Source organism: Salvia hispanica, chromosome 5, assembly GCF_029641045.1.
Source record: "Salvia hispanica isolate PSC_SH4W2 chromosome 5, Shi_PSC_v1, whole genome shotgun sequence".
Taxonomy (NCBI): Eukaryota; Viridiplantae; Streptophyta; class Magnoliopsida; order Lamiales; family Lamiaceae; genus Salvia; species Salvia hispanica.
This window is the reverse complement of record NC_142696.1, coordinates 15796991-15813451: the sequence shown is the minus strand read 5'-3', so window position 1 is coordinate 15813451 and position 16461 is coordinate 15796991. Positions and strand designations below refer to the sequence as shown.

Below are 16461 nucleotides of genomic sequence, written 5' to 3'. Positions count from 1 at the left end.
TGAATTAATAGTTTTAATTAAAAAAATTTATTGATATTTAAAAATTAAAATTTAAAATTTAATTTTATAAATTAAATCTAATATTGAAATAAAGAACAAAGTGAAGGGTGACAAAAGGGAAGAAGAATGATAATTTTGAAATAATATCAGATTTAGTACATAACTGAAATAATATCAGATTTAAAATGTTAAAAGTGTAAAAAGACCAAATTGTCCAAACCCTCCAAAACCCCTCAAAGGCATTTTCGTCTCAAAACAGTGCAAAAGGACCGTTTTTGATATTAACCCTTAGTCCAGGGACTTGTGGTGATATTTTTAAAGTCCAATGACCATCTATGAGATAACCCCATAGTCCAAGGACCATTTTTGTAGTTTACTCTTATATTTATGAATGTAGACTCTCAATATTCTCTTCTGTATTTTCATTTCTCTCTTTTCTCATACTTAAAATGTCGACCCATTCCATCCACTCTTAAAGTGGGGTGTAAATGGTTGCAGGTGGTTGAGGACCTAAGGTTTGAATTTGGTGAGGTGGTGTGACGACGTCTCTGAAGATTGTGTGCGATTCGAGAAGGGATTTATATTGAATGTTATACTCCATCTGTTCCTTTATAAATATGACTTTTGAAATGACATGAGTTTTAATGTACATTGATTAAGTAAGAGAGCAATAGAAATAAAAAAGTGATTGGAGTATTGTTAGTGAAATATGCGTCTCACTTCATTAAAAAGAAAAAAATTTCCTAAAATATAAAGTTCATAATTATTAGGGACAGAATAAAATGGAAATAATTTATTTTTTTAAGTGGCTGGGGAGTATTTCATTTGAGATAAGAAAGGAAAAATAGGGGGTTGCTCATTATTTCAGATGGTGTCATCCACGTTATGCCGACGAGGGGACATATGGTCGATTGGTAGAAGCTGATGAACGTTGGATTTCTTTGAAAGATCCGACAAAGGAAGATGCACCTTCATATTTTTTTGTCATTTTGGTCCGTCCGTAAAAAGTTGTCCACTTTATTTTTTTCTATTTGTGGTAAATGAACATCACTTTTCACTAACTCTTTACGATCACATTCTATTATAAAACTAATATATAAATATGAGACCCTCATTCCACTAACTTTTTTAAATGACTTTTCTTCACATTTCTTAAAATCCATGCCGAGTCAAAATTGGACAACATTTCGTAGACGGAGGGAGTATCGTATCAAGAACCATAATACATAAAATGTCATCGAATTGAAGTTACCTTCCGGGACTAGGATGGCTAACTGTTGACAACTTTACTGTTGAAGATCACTTGTACTATTATAGTTAATATATGGAAAAGCATGTTTAGAACTAAATGGTTGTTTGTATGTGATAAACTCCAAAACTCACTTTTTATCCATTATGAAAAAAAGTAATTTTATCCTATTGTATGTTCTTATTCATTTAAGATATGCTTTATTAGCATCTAATGTCTAAAAAGCCAACGAGTCTTAGTCTTTTGAATTGTAGATTGGGTGGTGGAACAAGTCGTCGTAGAAGGTAATTTAGTCGATATTTAATAGAAGTAAAACATTATTTCACGATCTAGATAAACTTTGGCTACATAACAGTAAAGGTTCAAGTGAGTGTTCAAAAGTTTCATTTCCTTGGAAAACTAATCATACTTGTGTGGGGGTATAACACTGAAAGATGAGGTCTTGATTATTATTATTATTATTATTATTATTTCTCAATCTTGTTATATAACATTGAACATGCGAAATTAATTATGCATTGCTTTGATTTATTAAAAGGTGCAGATTTTTTGTAACATAAGAATTCTGATAATCTTGGATATTGGTGTTTAATGTCTTGCTATGATAGGATTTTTATTGCATTGAATCGTGTCCCAGGGGAGACCAATTTGATAATATTCTGAAAATGTGTTTAGAAAATATTTTTCTTATTCAAATAAAACCCGACCAATTTGAATAATAAATTACGTTCTTGAACTAAATTACTTTTCGATGAATATGTTAATTAATTAAATTCAGATAGTAAACAAATTTTTTTAACAGATATTACTATCTTAAGCGCTAAAAATAATTAAATTAAAATAAACAGCTAGGCTGCCGGTCCACAAACCCCACCCTAAAAGTGTTGTCCTGGGCCGCCCGGCCCAATGGTAAGCCCGCTTATCTTTAACATAAAACTTGAAAAAATACCATTCAGCACGTCTCACATCCAGAAAAACCCTCCCCTTTCCTGAAGCATCTGCAATGGCCGACGGCGTCGACGACGGAGAGTTCTACCTGCGTTACTACGTTGGACACAAAGGAAAATTCGGCCACGAGTTCCTCGAATTCGAGTTCCGTCCCGACGGCAAGCTTCGCTATGCCAACAACTCCAACTACAAGAACGATACCATGATTCGCAAGGAGATCTTCCTCACCCCCGCGGTGCTCAAGGAGTGCCGCCGCATTGTTGCCGATTCCGAGGTGGAGGCGTATTTATGATTATTTCTTCTCCAATTGTGTTTACACGCTGCTAGGGTTTTGGTTGGGGAGTTAATTGGGGATTATTTCCCTTTGCAGATAATGAAGGAAGATGACAACAATTGGCCGGAGCCTGACCGCGTGGGAAGGCAAGAGCTGGAAATTGTGATGGGGAATGAACATATCTCTTTCACTACATCCAAGATTGGATCTCTGATGGACGTTCAGACTAGTAAGGATCCCGAGGGTTTGAGGATCTTTTACTATCTTGTTCAGGTATTATCTCCTCTACATTTTTCGTTTATTGAGTCTTAGTTGGACCTGAGAAGATGCTTCATGGTTGTAAGTCTTCAGGCATGTTACCATAGGGACATTTTAGGATAATTTATTGAAAAGGATTGCTTTACTATCAACTACTGGAATATAGGTGGGAAATGGTTGACAATTAACTTGTGGAGGTTTGTAGATAGCCATATCTTCATTCAAGTACAGTCTTATTTGGACTTTAGATAAGGTATCGTTTTTGCAGTTCAGGACTTGTGGGTGGGGAAAATTTGGAAATGTGATACCCGTTGTTGTAGATATATATAATTATATATTGTATTGGATATGTTGTGGGTTAGCTTGTGATAATATATAGATTGCTGGGCAAGATTTTGGATTATCAGTGCTAAGTTGTTAGTAGGTAGAAGCATGTAAAATAGGAGGCTCTACAGGATATACTATATCTAGTAATGCTTGTAGTTTTATTTTCATATGTTCAGAAGATGGAGTCACGAGACAATTGTAACCATTAGTGTCAGTTCATAGGGACACTAATAACTATGCTGGTATCATTTAGTTTAGCTTAGCTTGAGGTTGGTTAACTATCATTTACTAGTTTTTTTGGCTCGTTTAGTGTCATCAATCTTAGGGTCTTCTTTTTATTTTGTGGAATCTCATTTATGGTAATTTCTATTCTAATGTTTGTTATCATAGTGCAATACACTTACTAACTGAACATTACATATATATTTTGAATTAACGTATTAAATCATTTTTCTATATCTAAAATTATTTCTAAAGTTACATCTTTAAACACAACTATATTTTAAAACAATTACATGAACTATAGTCATCTATCTAAATGTAATCTGATTTACATTAAGACTTTGTAAATACTAAGCATCTATTCTCATTTATAATCTTTGCTCTGTTTATCATAATCATAGTTCATAGAGTATGCTAGCAACATGCTAAATGAAAATAATGATTTGAATAATGGCATGTACTATTGAGCTTAGTCAAGCAGACATGTACTTGCTTCGTAATAGGCTCATAAATAGCTTGCTCACGGTTGAGTGTTACTTGATAGAATGGGCCCACGAAAAGCTTGATTAAAAGCTCAAGGCTAGCTTGATACTCTTGACCGATGCTGAATTTAACTGTGGTTGAACAGTGCTGTATTAGAATATGAGTTTGGTGAAGTTTCGTCTAAGCTTGATTTGGGCCTGATATATATCATTGTGTGTAAAATTGTATTTATGGTGCAGCTTGCAAGATGTTCTGTTCCTATTATTTATATTATATATTCTGAAGTATCAAATAATCTCTATGTTTTTCATTAATTGTCTCATTCGGGATTGACATGAATTTTAAGAAATGTGAGTGGAAAAGGTTAGTGAGTTGAGGGTGAGTTTCACTTGTATATAGTATTAGTTTTATAACAAAATGTGAGTGTAATGTGTTAGTGGAAGGTGAGACCTACTTACTAAACATAGTTAAAGCGAAATGGGACATGTTATGATGGACATCACAAAATGGCAAAAATGAGACATTTAGTGACAGATGGAGGGAGTATCAATTAACAACTCCAATGAAATATTGCTCTAAATGATTATGTTCGTCACTTTTCTCATGTGCTGTATATAAAATTTGATGGGTTTTCATTAATTGATGTTCCGTTTGTTGTCTTTCTTCTATTGCAGGACCTTAAATGTTTTGTCTTCTCGCTTATCTCACTACATTTTAAGATCAAGCCCATATGAAGACCAGACAAGAACTTGCTGTTTGCTTCAAGCTCTTAACTATCTTGAGTGATTATTTTCCAGTTCTCAAAAGTTAGGGGAAAGTTAAGTAGCATTTTAGTATGCTGTATTTGGTGGTGTCTATTACAACTAATACTCCTAATTTTCACCCTTATCATTAGACTTGTTTTGGATGTTTGAAGTGAGTGACATGATTATATATATCATGTTTCTGATGATTGATCTGTGGAAACCATTTTGCAATTGGCTTTGTATTGACACAATGCTCTAGAGATAATTGTCAACTGTGCGTGTATATTTTGATATGGTACTTTCGAGTGCACACAGTTTCCAGGATATTGCTTTGAGATTAATCTTTATATATTGAATTTAAGCCCTCTTGTGTTATTATTGTGATAATTTATTATTCCCTCGGTCCCAAAGTAGTTGAGGCATTTCTTTTGATGACCTTTTAAGTTTGTGACAAGTAGGATAAAAAACTATGTACAAAATCACGTTGATTTAGTAGTAGTTTCAAGTAGGATAAAAAATGCACGGAAGTTGGTTGGATACGGTGATTGACTAGTTATGCAAAGTAACAAATAAAATTTAAAGTTTGTGATATTTTAGATCAATTTTAAAGTTAATGGAAAATATTAAAATTTGACCAAAGTTTATGATTTTAGAGAATTGGTCACTGTGTCGTAACTCTTTGCTTTAACAATATTTTTGGTCCTCAACTAAACAATTCCTAAGTAGATATTTTAATTGTGATGGTATTTGGTTTAGTGAGTTGGCGTGTTGTAATATAGAAAGAAAATCTGAATGAGAGATATTTAAAAAGAATGAAAATCATAATGTGCAAAAAGTGACCAATAATGTAGAAAGTCATGATGACTTAAATCGAAAGAAAAGAAGAAAATGATTTTCTATTGTCTAATAAAATTGTACTCCATCAAGTTTGAGGGTAATCTAATTGGGGTGTAAAGACTTTGAATAATACCATAATTGTTGATGATGTTGTATAGGATGAATTTAGTACTTAATCTAGTTTTATATAGTCCTTCCTATATGTATCATACCTAATCCTCAAGCTATATTACAATTCGAATGTTAAAGATCTTTTTATTCATTTGTTGCCATTTTCATGCATTAAATTACACCAAGGGCTAGTTCGATTTGAAAGATTATATCTCATGATTGAATATGTGTTATGTTTAGTTAAAGAGATTTAATCTCACAAATTAAGCTAGATGAACCTATGATAATGAGTTATAGTCACCCTTACAATTAAAACAATCTCACAACTTAAACCTATATAGATAATCATCTAATAATAATTCATAGCAACCGAACAATAATACATAAGTAATTTATGGAGTAATAGATCAAACTTGATAATTTATGTGCATTGAAATACACACTCTAAATTACACATTAGATAATGGCCAACGAGCCTTGCACGGGGCTCGAGACGTCAGCTTCTTCCTCCAAAATAGCGAGCAACTTAACGACAACGGTGTGTTTACATACAAACCATACCCCCAAACGTGTGATCCTTAATGCTATATTTATGCTTCTATAAATAAAATTTATCAATAGCTCAATGATCAAAATGCACTTCGTTTGTGTGGAGGCTTGGGATTGTTCCTCTTGATGCGTGTCTGATGTCTCCCGCTTCTAGAATTATGTATTCCCTCGGCACAAGGAAGATGACCTATTGGTTGGGCGTCACGGAATTTTATGCAGTTTTATTTTATGTGTTAAGTAGAGATAAAAAATGTTTTTATTTTTAATAATGAATTATTTTGGTTGAGATAATATAGAAAGAAAAGTGAGTTATCTTTAATAGGATCGAGAGAATATTAGTATTTCAATACACAGGACATTCTCTTATGCAACTCAGTTCCCAGTTTGTTTTCATTCCTATTTAATTTTTGTTAGCTACGGAGTACTTTATTATTATTAGATATTTTTCCATACATTTCTCCCACTATTTCCAAGAATTTTGTATTAATTTTGCCCAACTCAGTTAATTTTTGTTAGTTACGGAGTACTTTATTTTTATTCGATATATGGTGGAGTATATATTTTCCATGCACTTATCCCACCATTTCCTTGAATCTTGTAGTATTAATTCAATACAGACTGACATGCTCTTTTTAAATGTAATTTATTTTTCCTTTATATTCAATTTTTTGGTAATTACTTGCTTTAATAGATATGACTAATTAAGTATTATTAGTAATAATTTATAAAATTAACCTTATGTATATTCCTAACTAACAGAACATCTATACTATAACATACTCCCTCCGTCCTATATAATTTTACACAATTTGACTTGACACGAGTTTTAAGAAATGTAATACAAGGTGAGTTGAAAAAGTTGGTGGGATGTGGGTCCTACTTTTAAAGTATAGGTTTTATAATAAAATGTGAATAGGAATGAGTTAGTGGAATATAAGGTCCTCTACCAAAATTGGTAAAAGTGAAATGGGTAAAATTATGTGGGACAGACTAAAATGGAAAATTGGGAAAAATTATGTGGGACGGAGGGAATCATTTATTTTTGTTTAAAATGAAACTTTTTATTAAAAATAAGAGATTATATTTGAGAAAACGGTATGAAGAGAGGATTAGTCGATTTTTGAAGCTTTCCATCATTATAAGAGCATCCACAATGGATGCCCGATCGCGCGCCCGATCGGCCGAGATCGGGCTCGGGCGTGGTCGGGCATCCATTGCAGCCCTCGGTCACGCCCGAGCGCGACCGATAGTTCGATCGCGCCCGATCCCGAGCCCGATCGATCGGGCGTGAGATCGGGCGCCCATTGCAGGCCGATGCCCGAGCCCGAGCCCTATCATTTTCCTTTTTTTTTTTTAATTTTTTAATTTTTATAAATTATATAAATCCTAATTAAAAACACTATAAATACTCCATTTTTCTTCACTTTTCACACACCAAATTTAGATGACTAGTTTGATTTTTTTTAATTTAGTATTTTAGTTTTAATGTAGTTTTTTTTAAGCTAAGTATATGATGTAGTTTCACTTAAATTAAGTAATGTAGTTTTTTATTTTTTGCATTTGTGGTGTTTAATATAATATATTTTGATATTTTAGTTTAAATAAAAATAAAATTAAAAAACAATGATTTAAAATTGAAATGAAAAGTGGATAAGAGATAGAGCATGCACTAGGACTCCACCATTGCAGAAAGATAGAGCATGCTGACGTGGCAATCACTAGGGCTTCCACTAGGGCATCCATCGTGGATGCCCTAATTATTTTTGGCACCTGAAAATCTTAGATTTGGGGCCACCATTGTTAACGCCACCTAATTCTCTTATTAATTTGGACAGAGTTATAGAAATTGCTGGATAACTTATGTCCACGTTTGCAGCTAAGTATGTAGACTACTCTAGTTTCTTCTTTGCTTTACATAGAAGAATGAACATAACTTTAAATACAATATGTATTTTTTTCCCCTTCTTCGTTTTTATTATAAAATCTATATCTATTGTCAAGTGATTCATATTATTTTTTATATCCCGAGTTAATTAGGTTATTCCTTTTTTTTCTTTTTTTTTCACACAGGCTCTTATTTTTTGCTTTTAATTTTTTGTTATGTTACTTTATTATTTTCACTTAATTAACAAAACTCCACTTTTTTAAAATCCATGCTAAAAAAGTACTTCTTCCATCAGTAAAAATTTATCACTTTTCATTTTTACCAATTTTAGTAGTTAACACAACATTCCGCTAATTTATTTACATTCACATTTTATTTAAAATTAATATATAAAAAATAAGATCCACATGTTATTAACTTTTTCAATCCACTTTTTATTACATTTTTGAAAATCCGTGCTGAATTAAATGATGACGAATTATTTGAGACTGAGAAAGCAATGCCTAACTTAGTGAGGGATTGAAAGAGTAACTTTTATTGGCGGTGAACTTTTGTAATAAAAGAAAATGGTGAATAAAATAATTGTCTAGAAAAAAAAAAAGAAAACACCCAAATATAAGAAAAAAACAAATAAAGAGATAAAAGAGAAAACAAAAATTTGTGATGTCAACAAAAAAAGCAATTCAATCAAAATCGACGCGTACAACAACACGCCATCTCACAAAAAAAAAAATGGTGCTCAAAACGACAGCTACAGCCACCATGAGCATAGCCACACCCCCACTCTCCTCCCTCTTCAAACCTCCTTTCTCCTTCCCCAATCTCAAACCCTTCAATTCGCCTCCCAAATTTCACACCTTCAAACCCTCTCCTCTCAGAATGAGCTGGCTCAGCAAGCTCGGCTTCGGCCTCCGCTCCGCCGCCGATTCCTCCTCCTCCTCCGCCATCGCGCAGGGCCCCGACGACGACATCCCCGCTCCTGGCCAGCAGTTCGCCCAATTCGGATTGGGCTGCTTCTGGGGGCCAGAGCTTGCCTATCAGAGGGTGCCAGGTGTGACCAAGACGGAGGTTGGTTACACGCAGGGCTATTTGCATAATCCGACCTACGAGGATATATGCTCCGGCACCACCAATCACTCCGAGGTCGTCCGCGTTCAGTACGACCCCAAGGAGTGCAGCTATGATACGCTGCTTGATGTTTTTTGGGAAAGGCATGATCCCACTACTCCCAATCGCCAGGTTCCTTTTCACTTTCTTCTCCGTTTAATTGCTGAATTCAGTTTCAATTCTTCATTGAGTTTATGTGGAATTGGGTTTGAGTTTAGTTACAAATCCAATTACATGATGTCCATTTGTGTTAACAATTTAAACCTAATCCAACTCTAATAAACGGGCCTACAACGGGTTAGGAGAGTGGCCTGTGTTCGCTACTTTCACAACAAGAGGGAGAGAGCTGTGTGGTGATGTTTAGGTGTGTGTGTGAGATCTTGTTTACAATGTTTGGATTGGGACTTGGAGGAAGATCTTGTGCATTATAGCTGCATACTGAAGATACGAATCATCTCTTGTCACCTTGAACATACTCTGGCTCCCACTTCTCCATCAATATTCCATTCTAGTCCCAGAACTTCCATGAAACGTAATAGGCCATAATGAATCACAAAGAATACATCCTCTGATAGAAATCAAGCCAATTTATTTTATCTAAATCACCAAAAATGTGTTTGGTTCCTCAAATGTTAAATCCTTATATGGCATTGTAGCTAACAAATAAGCTATATGGTACAGTTTGACCTATATAAATTGCTATTCTCATTTTTAAGTCATATGCAAGTATTAAAGAAATATCATACTCCCTTTGGCCCAAGAAAGTTGAGTCACTTCTTTTCTTGCACTCGTTTTGAAAAAAAACGTAATAAATAGTTGAAGTGGATACATAGTAAAGTAAAAGCGAGAATAATATAAAGGAGAGTCTTAGCTACATTATTCTCGTTTTTACTTTAATATATATTCACTTTAACTATTTGTTATACAATTTTTTCAAAAGGAGTGCAAAAAAGAAATGACTCAACTTTCTTGGGACAGAGGGAGTAACTGTGAAGTTTAGTGTCATACGTGACTTGTATGCATCAATCTTTAGTATTATGAAATTGAACATCATAAGTGTCTAGTTCATCATAAATTGCATGTCAACCATAAAATAAAAACATTTTCCTGCTTGGAACTCCTTGATGAATGAAGAAACTGATCCATCTAGAAAATACTTTGGGGGCAAGTTGCATTTTTAATTAGATACTCCCTCTGTCCATTACGAATAGTCTTGGTAGTGGATGACATTGGTTTTAATGCAAAATTGGTCAACTAGGAGAGAGGTAGAGTGATATCGATCAAATATAAACGAGTTGTTGCATGGTTATCTGTGGGGGTCATGTTTATCTTTAAATTGAGTCTTGTTTATCTTTGGGATCACGTTTATCTTTAGGAATCCTATTGTGATTAGGTGTAGGGGTCTATATAAGTTGTTCCCTGGAGGTTTGAAATGGGCGTCGAGAATGATAGTTGAGTTCACCGAGTAGCTGTTAAGACCCTCTACTGATGTGGCGTTATGATTGTATTTATTTTCTGCTTGATTACTCAAGTAGTACAATTTAGTTTTGTTATTCGCATTCTCTGTTCTGTTCAATCAATTTCCAACAGCCCGCCTTTTATCTGTAACAATTTGGTGTGTGAACGAACGAACCTTGACTCAGAGAAGGCATCAATAGCACCGATGCAGAGAATTGTTCTTGGAGATGCAGGTATTTAGGGCAGCCTTCGAGCTATTCTCACAGCGAATAGAACCCCTGCTCCTACCCAGCCCGAGGCCACGCCCCTGCTTCCGACAGCTCCTCAGTTTCCTTCAAGTCCCTCATCATCTTTACCGCTGTTCAATCCACCAGCCAACCAGACCGTAGCTGCCTCTTCGGCTGAATCTAACCAAAGAGTATAACCTTTTTGTCCATTAAGCCTGCTATGTCGGTGCCTCCTGTGTCTATGCCATCAGCCCACCCTACTGTTACAAATTCTAAGTCTGCCGCGACATCGCACATGCTTTCATCCAGCCCTGATGATCCGCCCACACAATCCCAGCCCCTATACCTACTACAGCTGGCCGCTGTTCAACCGTTGCCGTCCCAATCCATGCTCCTTCTGGTGCAACGGTTTTCTCCAAGGGATACATACAAGTTCTTTGGATCGTCGCACGGCTTTGCAACTATGGGTTTACAGATCCATTTGGCTTGCATGTGTTTTCTTTTATCCCTCTTATTATTTTGTGGTGCTTATATATTGGCTCATGCCGGTGAGCATTGAGTTTGACCCTCCAAGGACGATTCTGACTCCCGGACTTGGCTGTTTTCGGAATGGGAGGAATTGATATCGATCAAATCTAAAGGAGTTGTGGCATGTTTACCATCTTGATACATCTATCTTAGTGGTAGTTAGTTAGAATTTATCTTTTATTTAAAATTGGATCATGTTTATCTTTAGGAATCCTATTGTCATTAGATTTTGGAGTCTATATAAGCTGTTCCCTGGAGGTTGGAATGGGGACGTCGAAAGTAATAGTTGAATCCAACTAGTAGCTGTTAAGGCCCTATGCGGAGGTGTGGCCTTCTTCAGAGGTGGCATTACGTTTGTATTTATTTTCCATTTGACTATTCCAGGAGTTCAGTTTATTCTTGTTGGTCGCATTGTCCAGTTTAATTAAGTTTCAGCAGTTTACGCCTAGGGCGCAGGTCTCTCTGATGCAGGCTTGAATCGTCCCAAGGTGGCTGGGGAGACCGAGATTCAAGGGGCGCTGGCTAGGTGGCGGGTTGCTGGGGCGAGCCCTAACTTTCAGTCTAAAATAGATTCTAGTCCTAGCCCAACAAGCCCAATTTATTAGTGTACATTTTAGCCAAGCCCTTACCCCCCCCTAAGGGTATGTTTGGTAGGGTCTATGTATGGAATTCTATGACAAAAAATGAGATTTTTGGTCATAGAATTCCATACATAAATGTGTTAATGCTTTAAACATTGACGCGTTCCCTGATACACCAGAAATGGTGTAGGGTTAATGTTTAGAATTATCTTTTATGTAATTGTTTTGTTGACCTGATAAAAAACATGATGATGTTGATTTCAATACGAAATGATAAGGACTCTATTTAATACTCCATTAATAATTAAATATGAGCATAACATGATTATACAATTCGGCAATCTTTTATGTATGTAGTGCATAGTTTATATGCCCTATGTGCATAGGGTTTGCAATGTGTGTACGTGTATTGTGTCTATTGTGATGGTCTGTGTATTTGTATATGTTATACGTGATGTGTTTTGTATGTAAATGTGTGCGGGTACAATTTGTGCAGTGTGTATGTACATCGTGTGCAATGCATTTGTTGTTGTGTAGTGTTTATTTGTTTGCATTACTAAAACTCAATTTGAACCCATGGTTTTAACTGTGGATTCCTAATCAACTGTACAAATCCATTCTCGAATTATTCTATCCAAACACACCCTTGCTGGTTTTGCTTGTTTAAGCTATCTTAATTTTTGTTTGAAAATGATTGATTTCTTACATTATGGTGTAAAAATTCAGGGGAACGACGTAGGAACTCAATACAGATCTGGGATTTACTTCTACACACCGGAACAAGAGAAAGCAGCATTGGAATCGAGGGACAGGCAACAAAAGCTTCTGAACAGGAAGATAGTGAGTGAGATATTGCCTGCCAAGAAGTTTTACAGAGCTGAAGAGTATCACCAGCAATACCTTGCAAAGGGTGGCCGATTCGGTTTCAGGCAATCATCTGAGAAAGGCTGCAACGATCCAATTCGTTGCTACGGGTGAGGTGCGAAAGATGTAAATTGTGTATTGTTTCAAGGTCCTACTGGTTATATAATTTGTCTCTTTTGCTTTTGTTCTTAAAAGAATCTGAACACTCTGTCAACTACCAATTTCGGTGTCATTTGTTGTATATGTTCTTAAATTACCGTTGTGTAAGTTCATGTGATGAAAGACGCAATTAATTATGAGGTTGGTAATATGTGTGGTTATCGAGTTGTGTTATCAGCTAATCATGTTCTATAAAGACTTGTAGATTAAAGGAGTATTATTTAATACTAATAGATTTTATTTTATAATAGATTATATTTTATCATTGTGAGCAGGTTCTTTAAAATTGGATCAATTTTAAATATCCCTCCAGTCTTATACTCCCTCCGTCCCGCTTTAGGAGTCCCAGTTGAGTCGGGCACATGTTTTAAGAAAAAAATGTTTGAGTGTGTAATAAATAAATATTGTAGTGGATGTTGGGACCCACTTTTAATTGAGTGTCCAATAAATACATGTTATAGTGGATGTTGGGATCCACTTTTAACACTTTTTTATTAATTGCAGTGGATGTTGGGATCCACTTTTAACACTTTGTAGACATTTTTTATTAATTTATCTCAACTGAGACTTCTAAAACGGGACACCCAAAATTGAGCAACCGGGACTCCTAAAGCGGGACAGATGGAGTAATAGATGTAACACTTTTTTTTTTCGTTTGTCACGCAAAAGATGTCATGTTTCCTTTTTTTTTTTTTTAAAAGTTCTCTCCCACATTAATATAAATATACTATTTTCTCACTTCACTCAACACATAAAAATCATCTCCTAAAATCTCATGACATTCTCTAAGTGTGTCATCTATTATGGAATCAATGGAGTAATTTTTTTTCTCTTTCATAAGGCGGATTTTAATCTCCATTGATGAGTTATTTTTTCTTTCTATCTCTATTTTATTTTATCAATTAGGCACTAAAATTAGTGTCACTTCAAAATAGGGGTGGGTCGATACGATATATCGTATCGAAAACGTTGTATCGTGTATCGTATCAAAAATATCGATATGAAAGAATTTCATATCGTTATTGTATCGAAAGTTCGATATATCGAACTTTCGATACGATATATCGTACCGAAATTCGATATATCGTTAAATATCGATATTTATCGAAAATAAAATATCGATATATCGAAAATTTTCGATATATATCGTATTTTCGATATAAAACGATATATCGCGATATAAGAAAATTCATATCGTTATCATATCGAAAACTTACGATATCGTATCGTATCGAAAATTACGATATATCGAAAATTCGATAATTTTTCGATATTTTTTAATACGATACGAGCAATATATCATTTTTTCGGTATTTTTCCCCAGCCCTACTTCAAAATTGTTTTATTCTTAGGAACGGGAAGAGTATTATAAATAATTAATTATTTTGACATATAAGAATTGATATTGTACATCTTCGTGTCCTAATTCATTGTGGCTGTAACTTAATTGTTTACTCCCTCTGTTCAATGAGCGATAGCACTATTTTATTTTTAGTTTGACTCATAAAATTGTGCACTTTCTAGGTTTGAATTTTTTTTTGTATAAAGTAAATTCATTCTTCAATAATAATACTTGAATTATTTTTTCTTTATACTTCTCTCTTACTTTATCAATTATACATTAAAACACGTGCTCAACCAATAATGCATACTCTTATGGGACGGATGGAGCATTTGATACTCCCACCAACCCAAAAAAATGATATTTGAGACGATTTGAGAATTAATGCGTAATTGGTGAAGCAAGAAAGATGAAGAGAATGATAGTTAAAATAGCATTAATGGAGAGTTTGACACACATTATTATTAGTATTTAATGGTGGACCCTAGTGATATAATCATATAAATTGTAAATAAATTGATGTATATATATAATAAGTCTAGGAGAACTTTCCATAAATAAAAATATACTCTTAGACACTTTTATGGGACAGACAAAAAAGGAAAGTGTCTTTATTTTTATGGAACAGAGGAGTACTACCTATTTTATATTTATATATTTTTTTATCAAATTAAGTGTCTCATATTTAACTGACAAGGTCTTAAGAAATTGTTTGACATTATAACATACAATGGGTAAAAAAGCTAGTGGAATGTGTGGCCTATTTTTATTTATAGCTTATATAAAAAATGTGAATGAATTGAGTTAGTGGAATGTATGATCCACTTATCAAATATAGTAAAAATGAAATGAGACATCAATTGGCGGACAGACGAAAAAGAAAAAATAAGACATTTAATGGCAGAAGGAAGGAGTACTTGATTTTGAGAAATATGATATGATAATATAAGAGCATAAGCAGGCGAGTCTTTTACCTTAGTTGTCGGGCATTTCGCGCTGGTCATGAGCCATATTCTTGGGATCGATCCTTACTTCAAAATATGTCTTGTTTTTTTTATCATCTTCTTTATATTATTTTCTCTCTCTACCCAAAACACAAAATAATATATTCTAAAATCTCGTGTCATTATCCGAGTATGTTAAGAGACAGAGAGAGTATCATCTTTGTTCTTTAAAAATAGAAACTATTTACATTTAAGTCTACCTCTTAAAATTAGAAACTTTCTATTTTAGGAAGAAAAAATTCTCTCAAATGAAGTGGAATCTATTTCCCAAATGTCACTTACAACTTCAATCACGTTTTTTTCTATCTTCCTTTTACTTTACTAATTGTGCATTAAAAATCATATCGTTTCAAAAAATTTTATTTTTAAAAAACGGATGTAGTAAAGGGTTATTGACACCTAATATTACATGAACTTCAAACTGGCTAATAATATCAAGAGTTTGACCAATGTATCAATTTTCCACCCGTTAGCTGATGTGGAAAAATTTTGTGTTGGTGGGTTGTCGGACTTGTTGGAAAGTTGACGTGGACTATGGATAACTATATTGAAGAGAGAGAAAGAGAATGACTGAGATGAAGATTAAAGAGAATGAGATAGAAAAGAAGTAGGCCATGTCATTTGTTATTTTAAAAAAATATTAAGTGATCTTCCATGTCATCAATTAAAGGCCAACTCGTCTTCCATATCATTTTTATTAAGCGAGAATCTACTGTTAGTGGGAAACTGACACCAAGATCAAAGTTTGTGATATTATTTATCAAGCTTGAATTTCTTGGAAAAATTAAAATATTGAAAAGTTACTTAATATTATACGTCAAATAACTCTATAATAAATGCTTGTTGACATTATTGTAAAGAAGGGACATTTTTTAGTCGGTAAACTTTGCCAAGGTATCGATTTTAATTCATAACGTTTAAAAATATCACCTGATGTTCTTTAACTTCAATTTAATATCATTTGAACTACGTATTTACTGTTTTGTTTTTTTTTGGAAAAATATCTTTAAGTCTTTGAAGGACATTTCAGTCTAGTCAATAGATGGATGTAAGTTGATATTAAAATGACACTCATTTATTGATGTAATCGATTATTTCTTACAAATATACAATCATCAAGAGAATATAGTACTGCCTCCTTCGTCCCATAAGAAATAGTTTTTTTTTTGCTATTTTAGTCCATCCCACAAAAATAGCCCCTCTCTATTTTTGGCACGTGCCATCTCCAAAGTCTCTATTTTTATAGGACGGAGGGAATATCACTTAACATTAGCATATTTTTTTAATCTGATTATTCCGAGG

At 34.1% G+C, this 16461-nt stretch overlaps 2 protein-coding genes across 2 annotated transcripts; both read left to right on the top strand.

Annotated features, from left to right (window-relative positions):
• The first annotated feature begins 2204 nt into the window (after positions 1–2204).
• On the top strand, positions 2205–4868 carry MAGO (mago nashi family protein). The gene is made up of 3 exons (XM_048088078.2): positions 2205–2471; positions 2568–2744; positions 4436–4868. The coding sequence occupies exons 1-3, from the start codon at positions 2253–2255 to the stop codon at positions 4493–4495; spliced, it is 456 nt and encodes a 151-aa protein (XP_047944035.1). The 5' UTR covers positions 2205–2252; the 3' UTR covers positions 4496–4868.
• A 3718-nt stretch (positions 4869–8586) lies between these two features.
• LOC125188822 (peptide methionine sulfoxide reductase A1-like) lies at positions 8587–12974 on the top strand. Its single transcript, XM_048085880.1, has 2 exons — positions 8587–9128; positions 12517–12974. Exons 1-2 carry the CDS (start codon positions 8622–8624, stop codon positions 12766–12768), a joined length of 759 nt encoding a protein of 252 aa, XP_047941837.1. The 5' UTR covers positions 8587–8621; the 3' UTR covers positions 12769–12974.
• Positions 12975–16461: the final 3487 nt, after the last annotated feature.

Excerpts from the sequence above, each read along its gene's own strand:
- MAGO (XM_048088078.2), top strand. The coding sequence starts at position 2,253 with ATGGCCGACGGCGTCGACGACGGAGAGTTCTACCTGCGTTACTACGTT. Across the intron at positions 2,472-2,567 it reads GCATTGTTGCCGATTCCGAG|ATAATGAAGGAAGATGACAA; the intron begins GTGGAGGCGTAT and ends TTCCCTTTGCAG. Across the intron at positions 2,745-4,435 it reads TCTTTTACTATCTTGTTCAG|GACCTTAAATGTTTTGTCTT; the intron begins GTATTATCTCCT and ends CTTCTATTGCAG.
- LOC125188822 (XM_048085880.1), top strand. The coding sequence starts at position 8,622 with ATGGTGCTCAAAACGACAGCTACAGCCACCATGAGCATAGCCACACCC. Across the intron at positions 9,129-12,516 it reads CCACTACTCCCAATCGCCAG|GGGAACGACGTAGGAACTCA; the intron begins GTTCCTTTTCAC and ends GTAAAAATTCAG.